The sequence below is a fragment of the Microchirus variegatus genome (genome assembly GCF_963457635.1).
Source record: "Microchirus variegatus genome assembly, chromosome: 17".
Lineage (NCBI taxonomy): Eukaryota > Metazoa > Chordata > Actinopteri > Pleuronectiformes > Soleidae > Microchirus > Microchirus variegatus.
Window position 1 is genome coordinate 18762141 of NC_139818.1, and position 25706 is coordinate 18787846.

Genomic DNA, 25706 nt, shown 5'->3' on the forward strand with positions numbered 1-25706 from the left:
GTAACAGCTGGACGCACAAAAAAAAAAGAAAAGAAAAAGATAGAGCTTTTGCCGTAGACTATTTTTAGCCCAGGATTAATAGATATACACAGCCGTCACAACAGCAGGACGGAGTCTGAGCTCATGTTTGATTTCATTTCTGTTCCCAGTTTATCATCAACACGCACATAAGACACAGCAGTAATAATAATAGTAATAATAATAATAATGTTCATAGAGAACAGCAGAAATATAAAAGTGACAGTGTTCATGCTAAGCTGAGCTAATCGCCATGGTTACAGTCAGGAGATTCCTATAATCATCTCATCTACATGGGAGCTGCACAGTTCAAATCTGTGTAATCCAAGACTTTAACATAAAACATCATTCACAGCAGCTCAACGCCGTTATTAACGCAATAAACTGACAATGTGCTTAATTTACCCCCAGATGAAACAGAACATTATCCACTTCTTAATGTAGCATTCTTTTATATAAAAAAAAAAAACAACAACAACAACATAATCCATCAACAGCGCCACAACATAATTAGGAAAAGCAATTTAGTCATATACACACATAAATAAAGAGCGGGATTAAGATTCATTTGTGCTGGTTTAAGCAGCACAAACACACTAAACAAACTTTAATGTGCAATTTAACTAGAGCTGCAACTAACCATTTATCAAAAATCGATTAATTTGTCGATTATTTTCAAGATTAATCGTTTGGTCCATAAAATGTCACCTAATGCTAAAATGCTAAAAAAATGTTGATTGAGTGTTGATTGAGTGTTTGTCAAACCTGGAACGATGTTCTGGAATGTCTTGTTTTGTCCACAAACCGAAATGATTCAGTTTGAATTGTTTCTTTGTTATATGGAGCAAAGAATCAAAGAAAATATTCACATTTAAGAAGCTGAAACAATCAGAGATCTTGTTTTAATCATGAAAAAAAGCCTCAAACCGATTAACCGATTGTCAAAACAGTCGGTGATTAATTGTTTCAGCTCTAAATTTAACCCTTTATGGTACGCACCATACCATACGTACGAGAAAAATGTAAAGGAAAAATAATGAATTTGCATTTTTTTAATTCACGTATGATAACAATAACCCTTATGACCCTTATAAGACTTATTTTTGTTGAATTAAGTTACACAATTCTATACAACATCTCTGAAACGATAATATGTCAACAAAATAGTCCCTCAGATATGCGTCATCGAAGGACGAGTGCGTCGTCGTGTCACTTGCTGTTTGAAGGAATGCTGTTAAGGCATACTGCTCACAGACACAGCGCCATCTAGTGGATTTTTTTGTAGCATTGCACAACTACACCAAATGGTAGAGATGGCTCATTCAGGTTGAGTTCAGCTTGATGCATATTTCAATGAGATTTAGTGACTTAAAGTGTGGTCGACCAAATTGAGTAGTACCTTAAAGGGTTAATAGCGCCATATGTAAGAATGTGGCTAAAAACGGTTACTACACTCAAATTCAAAATACAGAGGTCTTTTAGGTTTCGTTTTCTGACGTAACTGGCAACCCGTGGTTGCTCGGTAGCTGAGTCTCTACTGACTGCAATGATTGGTAGACGGCGGTAGGTGGCGCCACATGATTTCAAACATGATTTGCAGTCCGCAAAATATTTTTTTTAATGCAAATATTTTGTCTGTACTGTTGTTGTTGGTGAGTTCAGTTTGTTATATGAACATTATTCCTGAGTCTCTGTGACATATTAGGAGGATTTTACGGTCAGTTGCTTTACATTTATTACATAATGCATCTCTAACACTGACGTCACTGAAACATTCGATCCAGTCAAAGTTCCGTAAATCTGAGCAAAGCGCGGCGGACAAAACAGAACGACTTAAGGCCACATTATACTTCTCCGACTGCGTATGCGTTATCCGTCTGCGACACTCGCTACAATTTCCCGCCCGATCAGTAGAGGTCGCTGGGCAAGGTTGTTCTGCTTCAGGCTACAGTGAGCAATAGCGTCCGAGAGAGAAAGAGAGAGAAAGACTGTTGTTGTTGAAACAGTGGCCGTTTCTCACTTTTCTGTGTCACGGAACGCAGTTTTAAGATAATTTGAGGCGAGACATTGGCCATTTAGGGTCTAAACATGTGCTGTGTGTGTATAGATATGACGTATTTATAGTTCGGCAGCGGCGTTATCGGCGGGGATCAGCTCCGCCTCTGTGGACGCTCGGTGCTCACTGTGAGCCGGCACAGAGCAGCTTAGCTTGGCCTGTCCTGAGGACCAATCGCAGCTCTTGCCGTCTCCGTTGTCCCTTGACAGAGTGACAGACACTTAAAAAATATTTTGTGCAGTCGGAGACGACGCAGAGGCTCTTCGACAGGCTCTGCGTCGACGCAGAGGACTCTGCGTAACCTACGCAGAGCACTTTACGCAGAAGTATAAATTGGGCTTTAGAACCTTCCCTCACAGTGGTTTCTCTCTCTCTCAGATTCTGATGTCTGATCGATCTCTGCAGGAGATGGATGTAGAGTGTCTGACCTTTTAAAAATGTGTATTTGATTCCCCCCCCCCCCCCCCACACACACACACTCTTTTGTAGCCCAAATAAATCACCAGGTGGCAGTGGAGGCTGTGATTGACATGAGAAAGGGGGGGGGAATGGAGGAGGTCGAGGGAGTAGAGAAGAAGAAGTTCAGCTTGTATTGAAACGTGGTCCCTCTGGGAGCAGGAAGTGCACGAAAAGCTTATTGTGAAGTTTGTTTAAGGAGAAAATAGAAGGTATTTTTTCCCCCAAACGTATGATACGTGTGTGTGTGTGTGAATCATGTTTCGGTTTTCTCGTGGCCCACACTGTTCTGTGAGACTGAGGGCGAGCGGTGGGCGGGGCTTATCTCGGGCTCTGCGATCTAATTTAAAACCTGCTGTTTGCGTGATTTATGTCCTGATGTGTGAGCACTCTTCATTACACGACTCATTCTCTCTTCTTCTTCTTCTTCGTCCTCCCCTCAGGTCTGTATTAATGCTCACATGCTCTGTGTGCGTTGAAAGCAGTATTGTGTGGTTGTGGGGAGTCATTTGTCTTGCTGTGCTCCCCTTGAGATGATCCCTTTATAGCATGACTCAGCTGTGATAGTGGGGGTGAAAATCCACAGTCCTTGTTTGGTGGAAAAAAATGCTGCAACACAGGGACACGACACTGTTATTTCTTTTAAAGGGGACATATTATTCCCTATTTCTACAAGTGAAACTAGTTCCCTGGTGTCCTAATGAACATGTCTGTGACATGCTTTGGTCAAAATACCATAAGGATGAAGCACCACAGCAGTTCAATCACCCTGCCAAAACAGTCCTGCTTAGAACGCTTGGTTTAGTAGCATCTCTTTAGGTCCACCTTAAAAAAAAAAAGGAAAACGTCCTTAAGGGACAGGAAATGACATCAGACACAGAGGCTACTGGGAGCTAACAGCAGTTAGCATTTGGAAAAGTGATCATTTTCAGGCTCTAGCAGGCACATTGCCGTCATATAACATGTATCCACTGGACAGATCAATCCTCTGAGGCTGGAAGTTTGTGTGGAACTCTGTGCTGCACTGTGGAGCCAAGAATAGAACTTTTCGCGGACTTCCCAGACTTCAGATTTTCGGATACTGTTGCCCTCGCCTGCACTCTGGCGTGTTTTACGGACAAAAGCTGAGCTCCGCGAGACAACAATTCCAGGAATTTAGCGCATTGTGACGTAGCATTGAGCGCGGAAGTCAACATCGCGTGTTTTATCTCCTGTACTTAGACTGAGGAGGACCAACAAAAACACGAGTGAGTCGCCTTTTTAGATTGACTCATTGGCACATACCTTGTTTTTTTATTAATGCATTCTAGTAAGTGCTCTCTGAGTTTGTTATAAAATTAATGATGGAGGAAAAAAAAACCAAGAAGAAAGTCTGTGGCCGTCGACATCAAGACACCGAGCCATCTGCCCCAGTGTAGACGAAGGAAGATTTGAGGGAAAAAAAAATAATATGGTGAATGGGACAGATGACGTGTTTCGTGGGGAGGGGGGGGGGATTAATCGTTTAATCTCGGCGTAGACACCAGTAGGTTACATAAATCCACTTACAGCGCAGATTACTGTTGGTAGTGTCGGGGGAATCTAATCACAATGGATATCTGAGGCAGAGACAGTGTGTCTCAGGCACTTATTTAGAGGACGATGTCGGATGTTCTGGGAAAAAAAACAACCCTAAAAAAAAAAAAACCCTCCACTGCTGCAGGAACAGGACTCATGCAGATGTTCGTGCTGAAAAAACACGGCCTGAAATCTGATGTCGGTGCTTCCCTATACGCCGAGAGCTGTGTCACCAAAAAAAGACTAAAAAAAAAGAGAATGTGATGCAGAACAACCACACACAGACGACACACACACACACACCCGCTGTGTTCCCAGTATAGCGGTGTCTCCCACTTCTGTTGCTTGGCAACATTCCTGCACACAGGAAGTGATTCAATTTGTGTCAGGACACGTTTGAGTTTCAGGAGTTCCATGTGACATGACTGTAAAAAGTGTTGGACTTTTCTAGGTGGAGCTAATGGGGAAGTATATGCACGTATTATTCCCAACGGAGTCGCCACTGGGGGGCGCCTCCGTTGGGAATTTCACTCGATTTCGTGTGAAAAAATAGTTCATGGTCTCAATGGCTGGATTCCGTTCTCCTTCAATTCCTTCATGATGCCATTTTTGGGGAATTATTTTTCCCCTTTAGAGGAAGCGAGACGATATAGCGTGATGAACAGCATGATGAACAACTTTATAAAGCACTTTAAAAACAACACCAGCTGAAACAAAGTGCTGTACATCAGAGATAAATAAATAAAACATACAAACGTGTGACCTAATAGACTTAAGAACAAACAATAAAACAATAAAATACTGTAGAAAATATAAAAACAACACAAATAAACAGGTCATACAATAAAACTATTAAAAAAAAATAATGGGTCTTATGAGTGAGCAATTGCCACTTGGTCAGGACTGATAGTTTTGCTTGACAGAGCCTGTTTTCAGATGGTGCAGGGTTTCTGTGGGTCATTCAAAAATAAATATAATATATAATACATATAATAATATATAATCATTATTATACATTTTGCTCAGATTAAGGCCTTAAATGGCATCAAAAAGCATTAAAATCGATTCCCAGAGGCATTAAAAAATAAAAAAATAAATACTTTTGATGAAAAAATAACAAAAATTTTGACACTGTAAGCTGTCTTATGAGCGATTTCATTATATTCCATTATAGGGTGAATTTAAGGTTTATGTCAATTTAATTGACAGAGTTGGATATGGATATTTTATGTGTGTATGTGTATATAGGTAAGTATATTTGAAATGACATTAAAAGGGCATTAAATTTGATGTGCTGGTCCCTGCAGAAACCCTGTGGTGACTTATGAAACACTAATAATCATGAATATATGAAAATATACAAATGTTAGTGTTGTGTTAGTCCAGTGGTTCTCAAACTTCTTTGTACACAGTATAATACTATAGTGACGCCATTATCGCCGATGTTCAACTACAGTGGTGTAAATAGGTCGAGCAAAGTCAGCTGCGGACTTTTCACACTTCACTCTTTCTGTTTTCTCTCCATCTCAAAGACTCATCGTTTCTTCTTTGTCTCTTTCCCTCTCCTTTGCAGAATAAATACAAGATGCACTACCAGATAGCTCTGATCATAAACTACATGGGTCACTGCATCTCCATGGTGGCTCTGCTCATCGCTTTCTTCCTCTTCTTGTGTTTGAGGTAAGCCTTAGTCCCTGTTTCCAGCCGGTCCCTGATAATCCTAAAGACAACCCTTGATGTGACAGACACGTCAGTATTTCTCGCGATCCCTCGTTCAAAGCTCCTCTGGATTCTTATTCAAAAACCCATTTGGTCATGGGATGGAACCATTTTCCCCCTATCTTAGTCCCACAGATGTAAAAGGCTTTAGACGCCCAGAAAAACTAGGGCACGTTTTCCCCGCACAAAGGGGAATAATAGACCCATCTGAGGGAGAGAGAAAAAACACACACAGACACACACACAAAACAGTCAAAACAGTGTGGAAGTCTGTTGGGACAACTGTGGAGGTGAATCGGGTTTCTCTCTGACAAACTCCAGCAAACCACGCATTAACCAGAGAAAGGTCTTAGCACCCTCGGCCGCTGGGCCGGGGGGCCATCGATCGCAGAGACAACCTCCGGGAGTGAGAAAAGCGTGAAAGGGCACAGGGTGACATAATAAACAGGGACAGCCTTTATGCACAAGCCATGTTTGAGGGACAAGCGTGGACTCGGACAGGGGACGGTAGGGCAGGGGGCTGGTGAGTGTCACCCGGGGCTAAAAATGACATTGGGATGGAGTGAAGAAGTTTGTCGCGTTTATTACTCGCTCACCTTCTCCACTTTGTGATGAGTCTGAGAGCCATTTAGTGGAAGGTTGCTGCAGGCTGATGCTTTCCCTGAGTGGTGGACGGGGGGGGAAAGGCTGACACTCCTGCTCAGTGTTGTAGAACCGAGAGAGACGAGAGGAAAAACACTTTCAGTTTCAGTGCAGTATCATAGTATGGTAATATTTATATTTTAACACCATCTTAGTTCTAATATAGTAGAAATAAGGAGATGATATTAAAGGTGCCATATGTAAGAATGTGGCCAAAAACGGTTACGACATTCAAATTCAAAATACCGAGGTCTTTTAGGTTTCGTTTTCTGACGTAACTGGCAACCCGTGGCTGCTCGGCAGCTGAGACTCTACTGACTGCAATGATTGGTTGAACATGATTTCAAAACATAAACATGATTTGCAGTCTGCAAAATATATTTTTTTAATGCGAATATTTTGTCTGTACTGTTGTTGTTGGTGAGTTCAGTTTGTTATATGAACATTATTCCTGAGTCTCTGTGACATATTAGGAGGATTTAACGGCCAGTTGCTTTAGATTTATTACATAATGCACCTTTAAACCATGTAATTTCCAAAGTAATATCCACTTTATGAGAATAACAATAATAATACATTGTATTTTAAGTGCCTTTCTAGCACACGAGGACACTGTACAAAACAAATGAACAACAATATTAAAAAACAAAACAGAAACAGGCCGGTAGTAAACAGAAAAATGCCTATAGGCAACCATCAGTGTGATACTGTGCCTTCAAAATAAAATGTTTGGGAATCAGAATTGGTCATTTCCCTGCTATAATGTTGAAATTCCTCTTCTTTTATGTCTCACATGCTATTTCAGTTCATTATTGCCAAGCTCATACTTGAAAGAAATATGATGGCGTTAGCATAATACTACTTCTATTATCCAATGATTACCATACTGTTTCCATAGTCTCTTACAGTGACACTGGCACCTCTTGGGAAATGTTAATATTAGATATTAGACTTTGTTGTGGCAACTGGGTTGAAATATTCCAATATGTAAACTGTATTTATGTCACCTCGCAAGTGACGAGTAGCGCTTACACCTCGTCAGACAGACGCTGTGCTGTGTTTACGTTGTCACTGTTTACGTGACATTAGAAGAAAAAAAGCTAGTTATTATGTTCGTTCAAGTAAAAGCGGACTTTTAAAATACGCATAAACATATTTATTTGACCAAAATTGACTCAATGTCAAGCTAACACACGGATACTCCGACGCTAGCTCAGTGCTAGAGTAGGTGTCTTTCTAGCGCTATATAAATAAATACTGACCATTAGCGCATTATTACGGCATGAAAACGTAGAACAAAGTCCACACAAGAATAAGATTGTTTGCTCTGTTAGCTTAAAGAAACAAATATTTCAAAGTTTATGGATGCTACAAGCACTGGGATATGGCGCTAACAACTAGCCACAAGCTAGTGAAATTGAAGCGTGTCATGTTTTTGGACTGATGAGGAGACTGATGTTATGCTCTGTTAGCTTAAACAAACAAATATTTCAAAGTCTATGGATGCTACAAGCACTTGGATATAGTGCTAGCCACAAGCTAAAGCAAAAAAAAAGCGTCTGATATTATTAATATCAGCACTTTATTCAATAAACCGATTCCCGACTAGTTCTTCTGTACTGGGACAAGGGCAGCAGGCCGTTGAAGAGCGTTCGCATGAGAACGTTCTGTCCTTGATCGAATTTAGAAATTACCCCTTATATAATATTCAGGGTTTTCCTTCTGTGTCGTCTTCGGTGTTCCCTGTGGGTTTATGCCGTGTGAAATGAGTGAACTCCGAGGCCACGTTACCTGCTGAGCGCAGTGTCCTTGGGAAACTGTTTCTTCCCCTGCACTACTTCCACAACAAACTTCTGGATAGTAGGGTGACAGCTCATTTCCATAGAAATCCGATTTAGCGAGCCGTCAACAAACAAATTAGAATATTTCAACCTGATTGCCACAACATGAACCCACACTATAATATTGTTAAATTACCCAGGAGAGTCTTGTGTTTCTCTGCGAGGGAACACTGAGCATTTCCACAGAAGGAAAAACACAGAATATAATACTGTATAAATAAAAAAAAAAAACGAATTTCACTGCGAGTGGGAAGAAATGGGAATAAATGGAGCTTTATTTTACCACATGCTCCACCTAACGCCTCTCCCCTCGATAACGCCGTATGCTGCCAGGGTGTAACTTGGAGCGGAATCTGATCACATTGATGATGCATGAGCAGAGATGAAGCAATTTTCTCGCTGTGGAACGTCCATTCACCTTCACCCCCCCGCGAAACCTGTATTGTTAGATCAGGAAGAGGAAGATATTAAAGCCCGGGACGGCAGCCAATGTTGTCCAGGAAAAGGTTTCTGCAGGCAGGCTATCCAAACACTCACCTCTGACCTATGGTGCCATTCGTCACCTACGTTGACACGTAACAGCTTCACATTTGAGCAGATGGTGTGTGGAAATGTATACTGTATACTCTATAGACAGAGAGGGGCGTGATAGACAGTTTATGGCATAACATATGGCAAATAAAGTAAACAATCAATAGTATGTTTTTGCTCTGCAAAAAGAAGCAGAGTTTAAAGGAGAACTTTGCAATTCTTTTCGCCTTGAATTTTATGGAGCTCCCTCTACCGTTTCTGAGAAATTGACACCACCATAAGCATCCTGCGTTAACGGCGACCAAATGCTAACGCATGACCCGTTTCCAATGACGACTGACCGGAATAAGACACGCGTGACGTCATGTTTACGTGACTCCCGATTGTTAAAATGCGTCTCTAAAGTAACGCAGTTTTTCGTGTTGTGACACCGGAGTCCAGGCACGGTTTACCAGTTAGCGCCATTAGCTCCTTTAGCGCCGTTAGCGCGCCTACAGTCGAACTGGACGACTGATCGGAATAAGACGCGCGTGACGTCATTGTTTACGTGACTCCCGATTGTTAAAATGCGTCTCTAAAGTAACGCAGTTTTTCGTGTTGTGGCACCGGAGTCCAGGCACCGTTTACCAGTTAGCGCCATTAGCTCCTTTAGCGGCGTTAGCGCGCCTACAGTCGAACTGGACGACTGATCGGAATAAGACGCACGTGACGTCATGTTTACGTGACTCCCGATTGTTAAAATGCGTCTCTCAAGTAACGCAGTTTTTTCGTGTTGTGGCACCAGAGTCCAGGCACCGTTTACCAGTTAGCGCCATTAGCTACTTTAGCGATGTTAGCGCGCCTACAGTCGAACTGGACGACTGATCGGAATAAGACGCGCGTGGCGTCATGTTTACGTGACTCCCGATTGTTAAAATGCGTCTCTAAAGTAAAGCAGTTTTTCGTGTTGTGGCACCGGAGTACAGGCACCGTGTACCAGTTAGCGCCATTAGCTCCTTTAGCGCTGTTAGCGCGCCTACAGTCGAACTGGAGCGGTCTGTTTATTTTTTAAAAAGTGCAGCGCTACAAATAACCAGCGTACTGTGTATGTGTGCCTCTGTTTATAAAGTTTAGCATTACTTTAGAGACTCGTTTAACAATCGGGAGTCACGCAAACATGAGGTCACACGCGTCTATGTTGACGCTAACGTGCCCACCACTAAAAAAGAGATTAAAAAACGACTCATACTGAGTCGAAAGCCAAAGAGTAAAAATGGGTTTTAAGATATGCTTTAAAACCCAAAGCGGGTTTTGCATGCTACTGTGTACTCGGCATGTCGGATGTTTACTCGCGTGTGCTCGTGTGTTAGACAGTCATTTCCTCTTCCTCACTTCCTCCAGCAACAGTTTTCTCTGCTTCTTTTTTGCCAGCTCTGCCACGATAAACATCTGAAATAATGCTAACACTGCTTCGATCTCATAGCTTTAGCGCCGGAAAGCAATTTGTGTTTTCTCGCGAAACCCGAGATTTCGGAACGCCCTGATCTTACAAGGCTGATTTTCTACTAAAAAACATTAGAATGGGAGTGGAGACGATCTCCAATCTCCCCATAAAGAGCCATTTAACCATCAACAATGACTCAGAAACTGGGTGAAAATCCGGCATAGTTCTGCTTTAATATAGAAGGGACTCAGGATAAAACGGCATTAACATGCACCCTGGTCTGGAATGTTCCATCATCAGCCTCTACACTACTAGTATACACATTATTTCTATTAGCAAGAACAAAATGTTTGTGTATGTGTGTCAGCAGAGAGTAAAAGCGTCAGTGGGAGCTGAGCGATTTACAGCATTCGAGGGAAAAAAAAACACATAAATCATGTTGAATTTGGCCTTTTAAAGATTAACTAGTCTGTTAGTTTCAAGTCATTGTCAAACGAGTTCACACAACGGCGTTTAAGCCCAGCAGCATCGCACGACTCTCTGTGTGTTTCTCAGTGTTTAGATCTCGTGTCTGCACGCAATTAATCTATGGAAGGAGGAGGAGGAGGAGGAGGAGGAGGAGGGGGGCAACAGTTACATTGCACGAGTAAAGTGAGTCAGTTGCAAACAGGTTGGCGTAATGGCTAAAAAAACAAAGAGGCACCTATATGGAGCGCTTCACATGTGAATTCTGCAGCTCAAAAACCTGCTAGTTCAGCATTTGGACAGGATAATGACGCTGATAGTCTTGCTTGACAGAGCCTGTTTCAGATTAAGGACACGGTTGTTTTTTCTGAGTAATATCATCAACGACAACAAAAAAAGCACACTGTAGCTAAGTAAGTTCTTTGTGAAACTGCTGCGGGGTCTTAAAAAAAATATGAATCCTCAGAATGAATTGTGTTTTTGATCAGATCACGACTGGGTGCCTTTTACTTATGTCCACTTAAGGTCGGATAACGCAAGACAGATGTGGACACACACAATCGCGTCTTGTCTGCAGGAGATTTTTTCCTCTTAATTATGAGAAATCAGATTGTCCACACTGGAGCCACAGCAGGAGGCCACAGGAAGTGAGGTCATGTGGAGTAAATATAGTCGACTTTGAAGAAAAAAAAACTCTCCTTCTGGCACCACGGCTATGATACTAATGAAAGCTCCAGTGGGGAGGAAATTAAGTGCTTGTGTATGTGGAAAAAACACCATCTACGTTTTTATTCTTACTATACTGTAGAGCAGTGTTGGACCCACTGCCCTCTAATGTTTTAGAGGTTTCCCTGCCTCCAACACACCTGCACATGCCTGCTAACAAGCCGTTGATTTAAATCAGGTGTGTTGGAGCAGGGAAACATCTCAGGGCAGCAGAGCCAGAGGAACCAGGAGTGAGGAAACACTGCTGTAAAGTAAGCAATGACTGAAACACTACAGCAATCTAAATGAGAACTAAATGTCCAAAAGAAAACAGAAAATCATCATCCAGCACGAGCCAATCGTGAGGGTCGTTCAGGCTGAAAGCTGCGAAAAAAAATCACCACTGCAGAGGCTGAAGAGCAACTGATTGACAAATGAACGCCTGGTGGATCATCACAAATCAACTCCCAAGTAAAATGAACCATATGTGTCACTGGAGTTTTCAATCAGGTAGACTGGAGATTATATGCTATCTTTCCTGGCGTTAAGGTGTAAAAAAAAAAAAAAAAAAAAAAGAAAGGGGAGGGATTAATGAATTATTCAAATTCATCCTGAGGGATGAGAGGGATTTTTATTCACTTCTGTGTAAAATTGAATTCCACGAAGCTGATGAGTCCATGTACCATGCGCTCATTCGTTTTTTCAAAATAAAATGGAAAATGGAAAAAAAAATGGATGACGAGCGTTCCCCCGCTTCGACCAGTTTTGATTTGTCCGTCTAATGCAAAGATACGTGACCCGAAAGTTGCGTTTAAAACGATATGAAACTATATGCAGATCAACCAAAATGTAAATTTTTATGCTATTTGCTGGAAGTAAGAGGGTTACTCTGAAACCAGAAGACATGACCACAGAGAAAATATGTCTGTCATAAGTTAGAAAGATATTGACAGATTCAAACTTTAAGGTACCATATGTAAGAATGTGGCCAAAAACGGGTACTACATTCAAATTCAAAATACAGAGGTCTTTTAGGTTTCGTTTTCTAACGTAACTGGCAACCCGTGGTTGCTCGGCAGCTGAGACTCTACCGACTGCAATGAGTGGTAGACGGCGGTAGGTGGCACCACATGTCAAAACATGATTTCAAAACATAAACATGATTTGCAGTCTGCAAAATATTTTTTTTTATGCAAATATTTTGTCTGTACTGTTGTTGTTGGTGAGTTCAGTTTGTTATATGAACATTATTCCTGAGTCTCTGTGACATATTAGGAGGATTTTATGGCCAGTTGCTTTAGATTTATTACATAATGCACCTTTAACTTAAAAAATACATTTTGTATTTGTTATTTAAAAATGATACAAACGCATATTCATCATGTACAGGGCAGCAGTGAAGTACACGGAATGTTTGACGACACTACGCTGTATTTTGGTGAAGTTATTGATTATTTTTGAAATGCCTTTTTTCGGGTGTTGCACTTTGTTGACGGTCCCTGCACTCTGGTTTCTCCAGCTCTTTTTGATGAAAACGAGGTCGTAGCTTGTTGTCTTAGATGCTAAGATTCAAAATATGTGTTTCAACCTTGTGATAGTGGAAGTTTGAATCTGTAAATATGTATCTGACCTTTTTCCATTTTTCATTTGAGCACAATGTCGGAAATTGGAGCCATTGTCGGTTTTTCATTTTGAAAAACGAATGAATCACTGATACACAGACTCTGGGGTTACATTAATGAATGCTTACTAAACGTGTGAAGTGACACGCGGTGGTGCGGTGTTGCTGGAAAATTCTCAGTCTGCTCCGTCAGGAGCACGAGCGACACCTATTAAAAAATGGATGCATGCTAAAATATAAATCGTGTCATCGATTGTGGGCAGAGGGGGGCGGCGGCGGCGGCGGCGGCGCTCGGCGGCTGATGATTCCATCAGCTGGTGACAACACACTGAGCTGTCACCACCGCAGGGACCGAGGGTTTGCTCTGACCATTCATTCGCTCGCGTGCTTCTATTTTTGCCTGCGTGCTCTGAGGCGGTGTGGCACTTTTTAATTGTATCCTCAGGTCAATTTATTTAGAGCATTTTAAAAAATAAAAAGAAGGAACCAGAGTGTCAGGGCATGACACAAATAAGAGGGGGAAAAAAAACCAGCAGGAATGAATGTTAATTGGTGCTATATCGAGGTTGTAGACATTATTCTCTTTATTATACGTGAAGTCATCAACTTTACTTTTAACGGTTTCACGGTGATGTCATGGTTTAGAAAAACCCTAACTTTAATGCCTCCTGTGTAAATTAGACCCAAAACCAGTAAAACTCAGCAGGTGGAAATGTTTCATGGAGTTGTCTCCCACCTGTTTTTTTTTTGTTGTTGTTGTTCTTCTCAGTTTGAAAACACATACTTTAAACCCCAGCTCAGCAGGTGAAACATAGTAAAAAAAAAATAATAAAATAGGCGTAAACCTCTCAGCATGTTCTCGTCTGTTCTTCTTCTCACAGGAGTATTCGCTGCCTGAGGAACATCATACACTGGAACCTCATCACCGCCTTCATCCTGCGGAACGCCACCTGGTTTGTCGTCCAGATGACCATGAACCACATGAAGGTGCAGGACAGTAACGTGGTACGTGTTCACGTGTGATCCGTCACAATCCCACACTTGGCTTATTCTCGTGTCAACAACAACAACAACAACAACAGTCCTGATACGTATGTGTGATTCCTCCTGACCTCAGCTGTTTCCAGAAGCTAATGAACCACAGTGCTTTACTTTATCACCATGCACACATTTTACATTCACATGGTGGCAGGAAAAACTAAATTTTTTTATGAATACAGCTAGTTAACAAACACATGACATGTCTGATTGCCTGTTGTGTATATATATTGCCTGTTGTGTGTGTATATATGTTGCTGGTGTATACATGTTGCCTGGTGTATATATGCTGCCTGGTAGCCTGGTATATATGTTGCTGGTGTGTCTATGTTGCCTGGTGTGTATATATGTTGACTGGTGTATGCATGTTGCCTGGTATATGTATATGTACATATACATATATGCGTTGCCTGTTGTATTTGTTGCCTGGTGTGTGTGTGTGTGTATATATATGTATATATATATATGTATGTATATGTATATATGTATGTATATATATATATATATATTGCCTGTTATGTTATATGTTACCTGGTTGCCTTGTATGTTGCCTGTTGTATACATGTTGCCTGTTATATATGTTCCCGGGTATAAATGTAGCCTGTTGTGTGTGTGTGTATATGTTGCCTGGTTGCCTGGTGTATATATGTTGCCTGGTGTTTTTACGTATGTTGCTTGGTTGCCTGGTATATATGTTGCCTGGTGTTTTTACATATGTTGCTTGGTTGCCTGGTATATATGTTGCCTGTTGTATATGTTGTCCCACATATCCATCTATAGATTAGAACAGTGTGACGGTGAAAACAGTCATCAGTTGTAGTATGTAGTAGTGCAGTAGTGTTTATAAATTGTGAGTTCAGACACTCTACTACTGCGAGGACCTCTGCTGCTGCTGCTGCTGCTGCTGCTGCTGCTGCTGCTGCTGCTGCTGCTGCTGCTGCTGCTGCTGAGGCAGCAGATGGAGGTCTTCCACTAATTGATTCAGGCCCTGACTTCTGTCCTTGTGTCCATGAGCTAGTCTAGCTAGATTATACCAGCGCCTCGTCTGCTTGCTGGCCACATACAAAAAAAAAGGAAAGGAAAAGTGGAATTACTACGAAACATACACTGTTCAGAAAATGTAAATGTGTGATTCTGAATCCTGCCCTCAATGGATTTGGTGGGTGTTCTATTATTTTGTTTCCACATTTTACATCAATAAATGGGTGTTTTTTAACCTTCAATGTGACGACCACATGTTTAGGGCCAGAAATCAAAATCGTCAAAATGACCTCATGTTGAAGGAGGATTTGTGTCTAATTAAGCTGATGTGATCATACATTTAAACTTGGATTTTTTGTGAAGCTGTTGAAGGATTTGTGTTGTTTTTTTTGTTTGTTTGTGGCAGATCTGGTGTCGCCTCGTCACTGCGTCTTTCAACTATTTCCATTCCACCAACTTCTTCTGGATGTTTGGCGAGGGCTGCTACCTCCACACTGCCATCGTCCTCACCTACTCCACGGATAAACTGCGCAAGTGGATGTTCATCTGCATCGGCTGGTGTAAGAATCTAATCGTTATCTCTCGTGATGATCGCTTTTGCAAATAAAAGTGTCCTTTTCATAGTTTACATCATAAAAAAACATGATGTATTAACGGCAAAAAAGATGGTGCAAGTTATCCACATTGCTCTTAAGGTGATTTATCAAGAAATCCTGAAAGCCTTGAGTAGTTTTAGGTTTCCTCGAGGCTGGGAAAATAAGAGATAACTGACACGCATGGTCGGGATTGATTGAGACCCAATAACAACACTTAGTGTCTCCCTAGAGGACGATCTGTGTGAGCTGTTTTCCAGGACATAAGTGGTCAAACAGTTCAGTGGAGAGGTCTCTCCTAATGAAGTAAACACCTAAAGAAGGCAGACATGTGGTTGTGCCGTGGGAGGATTTCTCCACAGATTGGCAACCCGAAAGCTAGTCTCATTAAAGGCCTATATCATGATTGTTTTAACCCTTTTAAGCCCAAACCATTAAAGGTACAATATGTAGTATTTATGGGTTTATATAACCCAAAATCCACTTTTTTATACATAGTATGTGCTCCTGCATTGTCTAGTCGCTGTATAATAGTTTTTGTTTCATTTTCGTAGTGTTTCAAAAAGTCATGTAAAATAACATGACCACGGGCCGTGGTTGCATAGCCACTGTTAGCAGCGAGACGACATGTTTCTACCGGAGCCTGTAAGGACAAACGCGAGAGAACAAGTCTCTTTACTTGTAGCGGAAGTCCCGCCTCCACTCTCTCCGCTTCGTCTGCTACGGCCGCGGTAGCTCGCCCTCTCCCTCGCCTCACGAACCTCATCTGCTGACACGGAGAAAGGCGACGAGGACAACATTTGACCAGCTGCGGATACCGTAGCGCTCAGGGAAGGGAGGGGGTGAGCAGAGCAGCAGGTCTTTGTTGTAAATTTCAGCCTCTCCTCTAGATGGCACTATAAACTACTTATTTCCCCTTTAAATAATTGATTGAAAATTAAAAACTGGAGCCTTTATTGGTCCTTCTGAACAAACATTTATTTTATTTTTTTAAATATCAATTTCCATAAAGGAGTTTTAATTAGTATCATATTTGATGCAGCGGGTCACAATGTTCAAACATTCAATTTTTTCTTTAACAAAAAATACACAAACCAGTCCAACAAAGCCAATGCAGCAATGGAACATTTTGCAGTTCACAACCTTTTTTATTTTGAGTGATGGTAGGCTTGAAAACAGTTGTTTTCGAGGATGCATTTCTCACAGCACACGTGGGCAAAGTGGCCTACGCGGTGCTCGCATCTCCGTCGGGTTTGTCAAGGGGAAAAATTGTCACACTGCTCATGTGTTTGGCGTTATAGGGTTAATGACAGAAGGGTGAAATCCTAGTTTTGCTAATAATAATTGAAAAGAAAAAAAACAGTATATAATGAAGGTCAGATCCACTTTTTACACAACAATGAGAGCTTTTAACGTGATGGAAGAAGCCGTATTCTTGTGTGGCAGCTGTGAAATGTTGTGGTGTGGAGTGCACTAACGCCACATTTCACACTGTCAAACTAAACTATCTGCTGTTGAGGATAGGTGTATTGTGCCAGCTGGATTATATTTCCCCCCCCCGGGCGAGTGTGAAGGGCGGCGTGTGAAGAGGAGATGGCAGCACATTTCAGGGTGGGTGGAGGTGGTGGTGGTGGTGGTGTCGGATGGGAGGGTTGGATTGTGAAGGAAAAATAAATAAAGTTCACGTTTCATTTGCTTCACTTAGCGTCGACTCTGCGGCTCAGGGAGCCCCCCGAAAATCTTATTAAGGCCGGCGAGGTTTGACAAAGAGAGACCAATTCCAATTTTTTTTTTTTTTTGGGACGAATCTAAAGCTGCGGAAATCTGATTAAAACTGTGCTGATGACAGATCATCACTAACGAAGTGGAAAGTTTCCATGTGGGGCTGACACTCCTGTTAGTAGCATTTGTCTGCCCTATTATTACACTTCTGCAAGTCACCAAATCAGAAGATCACTTTGCGTTATCGTCACGACCGCCCAGCTTTTTTTTCCTCCTCTCATTCACAAAGAAAACAGTTTTTCCCGATAGAGCGACGAGTCCTCACCCGCGGGTCTGTGGATCACGGCCACGCCGGCAACAATTACTTCTGACAGTACTTGGGCCAATGAGCCAAAAGACGAGGGCTGCTGGTTCTGCAGGGAGAAATCCCTGAAGTGGTGTTTTGTGGTTTTTTTTTGAATAGCAGAGAAAGACGAGAGAAGAATCCGTCACGTCGTCTTCTCTTTTGCCCTCACAGGTATACCGTTCCCTATCATTGTGGCGTGGGCCATTGGAAAGCTGTACTACGACAATGAGAAGTGAGTACTTTTTTTTTTATACTCGGATAGTATTCTAATGCTCACACTACTCCAAGTTAAAGTCTATTAATAATCTGCTTTAATTACACTCACATTGAACACATTCACAGTTCATTATTTCGCTTTTTTCGCATCTGAAATGAGTTAAAACTCCCATCGTGCATTTTTAATTAATCATTTAGTCGGTCTTTATTTGTATAACACTTCTTATACAAATAATGTGAAAAAAAAAAGGCTTTACATAAAATAAAACACACATTCACGCCCGAATTGAGGTCTCTCTAATGAAGTAAATACCTTAAAAAGTCCAAGGGAGGATTTTCCTCAAAATGGCAACCCAAAAGTTATTCTTATAACCTATTATTATAATGACACCTACTAGTTTCTAAATGTTAATGTTTACCAGAGAGTGATACCATGATTTTTGCAAATCAAATTTTCTAATAATAATAATTTTAAAAAAACTCAGTAATCCACTTTTACACAACAATGGGAGCTTTTAACATGATGGAATAGCAGGATTTTGTGTGGCAGCTGTGAAATGTTGTGGTGTCGTCTGAATATTTGCCTTATTTCCCTTTTTTCGCATTCGAAACGAGTTAAATCTCCTAAAGTGCATCTTTCATTTTATCTATTACTTTATTAATATCACAAAAGGGTTTTACATAACGACACAAAGACAAACTCTGGCCATAAATGAGGTCTCGCTAATGAAAGAAACGGCTAAAAAAGCCAAGGGAGGATTTTCCACAAAATGGCAACCCAAAAGCTCTTCTTATTATTACATATTACTGCATATCATATTATTTTAATGACACCTACTAGTTTCTAAATGTTCATTTATCGGAGAGTGATACCCTCGTTTTTTGCTATTCAAACTTTCAAATCAAAATTTGAAGGTTGGACGCACTTTTACACAACAATGAGAGCTTTTAACATGATGGAATAGCAGGATTTTTCTGTGTGGCAGCTGTGAAACGTCTTTCACAGTCTACCATATGTACAGTAAATTTGCATTATTTCCCCCTTTGAGCATCTGAAATGAGTAAAAACTCCTACCGGGCATCTTTTTATCAATTGTTTAGTCGGTCTTTATTTGTTTAACACTTTTCATCGGAATAAAATGTCCCAAAAAAAGGGGCCTTTACATAAGCACACATTAAGAAAAAAGCAGGCGAGGAGACGCCGTCTCACCACTTTGCAAATGAAGACAAAGAGAATTACACTAGAGTTAAGTAATAATATGTTAAATATAAATAAATACATGCGTGTTCCATTCAAACCATTGTCAAATGCACAGGAAGCTGCAAACACAGGTTAGCGTTTGAATGACAACACGAAGAAGAGCCCACTTAGTAGTTTGACTTGAGGATAAATTGCTTATTTTGACTCCACCCTTAAGTTATGTAATGCAGCTTTGAATGGGCTAAATTACAACGGTATAATTACAGAATTATACTGTTGTATGACATGAAATGAAGCTTATCTTATTTATATTTTAGTTTTGCAAACTTTTTATTTGTTTTTAGCAAAGTGTTTCTTGAAACCTAATATAAAGTAATGCGTTTTTTGTCTTAAAAGTCAATTTCTCATAATAAGATTTTTTTTTTTAATATTGTGAGATAGACCACACTTTCCACTTCTGCTTTCTAATCTATATAAGGTCCTTGCACAGGGGGGTTGGTTTTATATTGTTGAAAGCCTTTTATTTCTTATATGATGATGAATATTGATTTTTTTTTTTTCTGCCCTTAAGGTTATTGACATCATTATCAAATGAACAGTGTATTAAAAAGAGAAAAGACAAAACATTGCCTCTGTGTTCACAAAATGAAAAGCAAATTTCTTTTTGTGCCGTTCAGCTTTCTCTTCTGGAGATGCATGAGTTTAATTACCATAAAATCTTATGACGTAGTAATTACACCTGTCACAGTTGCTTTGAAGCAATGCCTCACCATTGACTTCTCACCATCCCATCATGAACTGGGAGATATAAACCATGTGTGACTGAGTCCGTTTGAGCTAAACATGCCTCTGTTGACGTTTCAGATGCTGGTTCGGGAAGAAATCTGGTGTATACACTGATTACATCTACCAAGGTCCCATGATCCTTGTGTTGGTGGTAAGAGCCGTTTTTCCTCTCTCTCTCTTTGTTTGTGCTGATTGTGCATCACCGTCTCTCTTAAGATGAGACCCTCGACGTGTCTTTTTAAGTGGTTGATCAGCAATAAAGCCCTTGGCTGTCCTGGGATTGAAATTGAACCGGTGACCTTCCCGTGACTGTTTGGGAAAAAAGTGGATGTCGTACTCCCGGGTTACGCATTTCCCACTTTGAGGCCCTGGAGCTTCAAAGCCGTATACTAGCCGTCAATCACAGTGGTGTTCTCTCATGTGAATATAACAGACCACATCAACATCACGTCCTAGTGAAGAAGAAAGCCCATATTTCCCATGGACGTGAATTCAAATGGAGTTCTTTTAAAAAACGAGCAGAGTCGCCCTACTGCCACAATAGGATACGCCGACTTTTTAATACACAGTCTGTGATCCTTAGCGTCCTCAAACAGATGAGCATGGACAGAAACATTTTTAATCTGACAAAAATGACCTGAGGCAATCTCTGCAAAGCTAGGTTTCTAGGCAGCAGGGCTGCAACAATTTCGCTAGTAACTCGATTACAACAATTCTATCTAACTCGCGCGTTACGCGGCCTGCTCAGCGCAGGGATCATTGTTCCACATGGACCGTTTTAGCAGACGCACATGGCGGAGACGGAGAGTGAAACAGCCCGTAAAAGGCAGAAAGTGTCTAAAGTGTGGCACCATTTCACGCTTAAACAAGAAGCTAACAAGGTGCAAACTAGAACTGGAGCCACCGCAACATCACGTCCTCAGTGATTCAGCATCTGAGCCCAAAGCATCCAGTCGCTAACGCTAGCCGGCACACGCTAACGATGTTAGCTGATGTAACGTAGCTAACCAGAGCGCGCTGTATTGGTAGCGATGTTGTCACTCGTGATGCGATTTGATTTGTTGCTTCAGCTATCGAATATGTTTGTAATCAAGTATTCTACCGATTAATCGAGTCATTGAATTATTATTATTTTTTATTTTTTGTTAAATAATCATTTTGAGTTTTGCGTCTTTGATTAATCGAGGAATAACTGGTAGAATACTCGATTACAAAAAGTATTCGATAGCTGCAGCCCTAGTAGGCAGTTGTTGCCACTGCTACACTAAGTACTACACTCTTAGAAATAAAAGTGCTAAGTAGAACCATATAAGGTTCTTCAGCTTGTCCTCATAGGAGAACCCTTTTTGGCTCCAGGTTGAACCTTTTTTATAAAGGTTCCACCAAGAACCCTTTTAAACCCCTTTATCCAGGAAAGGGGTTTTAAAGGGTTCTCTGGATCAAAATGGTTCTTACTGGAACCATTAGTGTTACCAAGAACCCTTAAAAAACCCTTTCTTCTGGAAAGTGTTTTTCAGAAACAAATGGTTCCAGGTAGAACCTCAGCCCTTGTAGAAGAACCGTTTTGGAACCCTTATTTCTAAGAGTGTACTAAAGGGACGTGAAAGCAGAATAGTTGTCCTAGAAACCCCAGTAGAACTGCCCTCTCTCTCTCTCTCTCTGAACTGTGTTGTGAACTTTATATTGTTCCATGTCAACACAGACACTTTTATTTTGAATTTGAATGTGAAATATCCATAATTGCGATGGAATATTGTGCTACAATTTTAAGCTCATATTAATATATATTCTAGTCCAGTGCCCGTAGTAAGTATGTGCACACCGCAAATCAAATGCGCCTTGTAAAGAGAATCCAGTGTCGCTGACGGTCACAAAACAGCTAGCTATGCTAATGCTAATCATAGCCTCGCTAGCTTACCTTTGGAAACTAAGTAAATTAATATGTGCTCGTGTATTGGTGTATAGACGATCAAGGATGCGCACCACGGGGCCATGCTCAACCCATATCCAAAATCTTAGGACGACCTGACTAACAGTCAGCGAGATATGCCCGTTACAGACAGACACACAGACACAACTTGCTTTAAAGATGGATTTTTTTTTTTGCACTTGACTGGCTCCCCCTACTGGCCAGAACAGATATCCAGTGATATGAATGTCATTTGAATTCGAGACCCCTGGCCTAGGGCAGTGTTTCCCAATCCCGGTCCTCGGTGACCCCTGCCCTCCATCGAGCTCTGCGAAAGTCTGACAACAACCTACTCGTTTGAATCATGTGGTTTTGGATCAGGGAACACGCAGGACAGTGGTCCCCCGAGGACCAGGATTGGGAAACCTTCTTCCAGAAGTTTTGTGTCTCAATCACTTGATTTACATAACGCTGGAAGTTAGGAGTTTATTAGACAAAAACCCCACGAACATGCTGCCGACCTCAGCTCGCACAATTACAATCAGAGATGTGTCACTTTGACTGAAAATGTATTCAACAATCAGAGCCACGACGCTGTCGCGTTGTTTTCTGACGTTTCCTCACCCTTTGCGAAACAGCCTCTGCGAAGCTTATTACTCAGCTCCTTGGCATCGCTCTCGTGAATGATCCTGCAGATTTTTTTTTTTTTTTTTTTTTGCAGATTGGCCCGAGTCTCCGCTTGGCTCCTTGTTATAAGCTTTAGTCATCTGGGGCTCGAGTGGCTCCTTCTTGGCCGGGCTCCCAAAGCCCATCCGCAGACATCGAGTGCACGCATGCCCTCAAACTTTGACCGCTACCCATGTGCTCGAGCTCCCCCTCGCAGTAGCTTTTTTGGCCATTTCTCTGCTCAGTTTTGACAACGTTATCCCCGCTAGGTCTCCAGTGGTGAGATGACCTTCCCGTCCGTGTCATTTTATTTGTTAAAAAAGCCCTTTCTTCCAGAGTTGTCACCCCCCCCCCGCAGCACACATCTGCCTCCTCCAATAACTGCCTGCCGCAGTTCCGCAGTCTTGCTCACAACTGCTTGTTCTTTCAGTCTTTCAGTCTTTCTGCTCAGCACTTGATCCAGATTCAGGATCACTGTTGGGGACATTTGTGATATCGTGCACATCGGGCCGTGCTGCGGTTGCCAACACTGGCTCTCAATGTCAGCAGTAAATTAATGCACAGCTATAAGGAATAAATATAGGATGTCATTAAAAACGGCATCATCAGCACTAATGCAATGGGGGGTTAGTCGGTGAGGACCGGTCGAATGGACGGCTCTTGAAACGCTGCCATACGTCTGTTCAGACCAAGGTCAGGTCAACTGACTTCCCCGCTGCTATTTTTGTATATATATCGATTCTGTCGTTCTTCATATCGCAGAAAGCGGTGCGTCCAGTATTTTTTTTTTATTACCGTTAATGCAAAAAAAATTTGAAACTGTGAATATAACGTATAGAATAAAAGGGGGGAAAGTGAAGCGTTATCAACTAAAAATAGAATCAAATGTATACATTACGCGGAATGTCCCCCATCAATGTGTTCTGATTATGCTTTGTATGTTAAAAAAAAGAAATCTCAATGAAGCAATAAACTACAGCCTCGGCAACATGAATTATTAAAATAAAAAGGATGATATCCCCGTCTGCAATGTAGACTATAGACAAATGTGCATTAATCCTCAGATGAAAATTGGACTAGAGTAAAACAGTATGGATGGAGGGAAATTATTCAGCTTGTTTGAGTGAATCTCTATGTTAATGAGGTACTTTTATTCATTTATCTATATGGTAGACGGGTATATCTTGATTTGTCTACCACGGTGTTTCTCAATCCTGGTCATCTGGACCCACTGTCCTGCACGTTTTAGATCATAGTGTCAAACTCGAGGCCCGGGGGCCAGATGTGGTCCGCCGTGTCGTTTTATGTGGCCCACGAGTGATTAATTGGTCTTAATCTGTGTTAATAGGTCTGTGCTGCTTTGAGACGTGCGTTGACCATAAACAACATTTCCCACAATGCATGGCGAAACACCATCGTGGACCGGGTTACAGCTATAATGCATAATATTTGTAACTTCAATAAGTAATAAATACAGAAAGTTATTTAGCAATATTTTACGGAGTAGTTACCTTTATTTTTCATATTATATTTGGTTACATTTATTCTGTATGACAGTTATCTGGCCTTTTGAGGGTCACCATTATGCTGATGTGGCCCTCAGTGAAAATGAGTTTGACAGCCCTGTTTTAGATGTTTCCTTCATTCAAATAACTTGATAGTTACCAGGTTTTTTCAGAGCTTGTTGATGAGCTGAGTGTTTGAATCCGGTGTGTGTGAGCAGGGAGACGTCCAAAACATGCAGGGCAGTGTTTACCGTACGAGTAACATTTATTTTGTCACATTTGTTTGTCTTTACTGCTAAGCTAAGACAGCGAGGGAAGCTCAGCTTCCTCTAAGATGTCCAAGTCAAATATGTGCCGTGTTGTGTTTACATTTCAAAACGAGAACGAGACGTCAGAATCGGCTGTTTGACAAATGCGGGGAACAAAACGGCCACTTCCAGGGAAGCTCGGCTTCTCTCAGTGGAGTCGGTGTGCCGGGCGTGGACGATGGGCTGTTTTGATTGACAGTGACGGCTCTGTTCTGTTTCTGCTTTCCTGTTTTATTTGTATAAATTATCTTCCTAGTGTGTGTGTGTGTGTGTGTGTGTGTGTTGAGTGTACCTTGTCAAGTTCAGCTTCCTGTCCTGTCCTCCCTGTTGATTGATTTCCATCCCTGCCCTAATGTGACTCACCTGTGTCTGATTGTCCGTGCCGCCCTAGTTTGTTTTATTCTTTGTCACTTTGTTTTTGTTTGTTTATTGCATCACATCCGACCTCAGTCTGTTCTGTTGCTCTGGTTCCCACATGTCCTTGGATTTATACACTCTTAGAAATAAGGGTTCCAAAAGGGTCCTTCTACAAGGGCTGAGGTTCTACCCGGAACCATTTGCTTCTGAAAAATCCTTTCCGGAAGAAAGAGTTTTTCAAGCGTTCTTGGTAACACTAATGGTTTTAGTAAGAACCATTTTGATCCAGAGATCAATAAAAAGGTTCTACCTGGAGCCAAAAAGGGTTCTCCTATGAGGACAAGCCGAAGAACCTTGGTTCCACTTAGCACTTTTATTTCTGATAGTGTACTCCATGTTTTTGAACATTTTTTTGGCTTGTGTTTGCCTTTTCTTAGTTTGTTTCATGAAAGACTGTTTGTTCATTTTTGCAACCTGCCTTTGGGACCTCCATTTGTTTACTCTTTCAGTATTCAATAAGCAAAACTCGCATAATTATGTAACAAAACGCATGTTATTGTAAATGCAAATAAGTTTTTTTTCTCCTTATTTTCACATAAACAGGTTTTCATATGGGCACAACCATCACTGACTTTTCTATTTCAGTCAAACACAACTTATTCAACAACATTTTATCCGTTATTCTGTGCCACCTGCCAACAAATAACCTTTTCTTTTTATAGAATAAGACATTATTCAGCATTAAAATAGCAGATGCACCATGTCGTCGTCGTCGTCATCAGCAAATCTACCGGTTTGGTTTAGTCAGCGGCACAATCGCCTTTGTTCTGGGCAAACACGTCCTCTGTTGACAAGCGTAATTTATCAATCCCATTGGGACCTTGCAGCGTCAAAGTCTCACTCACTGTGAGAAACACTGACTCATAAACAAAGGAGCGAGGATATAATTAAGACGGAGAATGAGCCGGGTGGGGAGCGGAAGAGAAAAAAAAAATACTGTGTGCATATTTTAAAGTGGCTAATGCTGTTCACTGTATGTGGTGC

The 25706-nt window shown here is 41.3% G+C and overlaps 1 protein-coding gene across 1 annotated transcript in view; it reads left to right on the top strand.

The window, feature by feature from the left end:
- Positions 1-25706, top strand: part of LOC310939569 (corticotropin-releasing factor receptor 1-like) — a gene marked incomplete at both ends in the record, with an annotated part of 72120 nt that overhangs the window by 38247 nt on the left and 8167 nt on the right. Inside the window, 5 exons of the mRNA XM_083904345.1 lie at positions 5661-5767; positions 13916-14039; positions 15460-15613; positions 17886-17946; positions 19996-20068. Coding sequence (XP_083760471.1) covers positions 5661-5767; positions 13916-14039; positions 15460-15613; positions 17886-17946; positions 19996-20068 — 519 coding nt within the window. The remainder of the gene's footprint in view (positions 1-5660; positions 5768-13915; positions 14040-15459; positions 15614-17885; positions 17947-19995; positions 20069-25706) is intronic.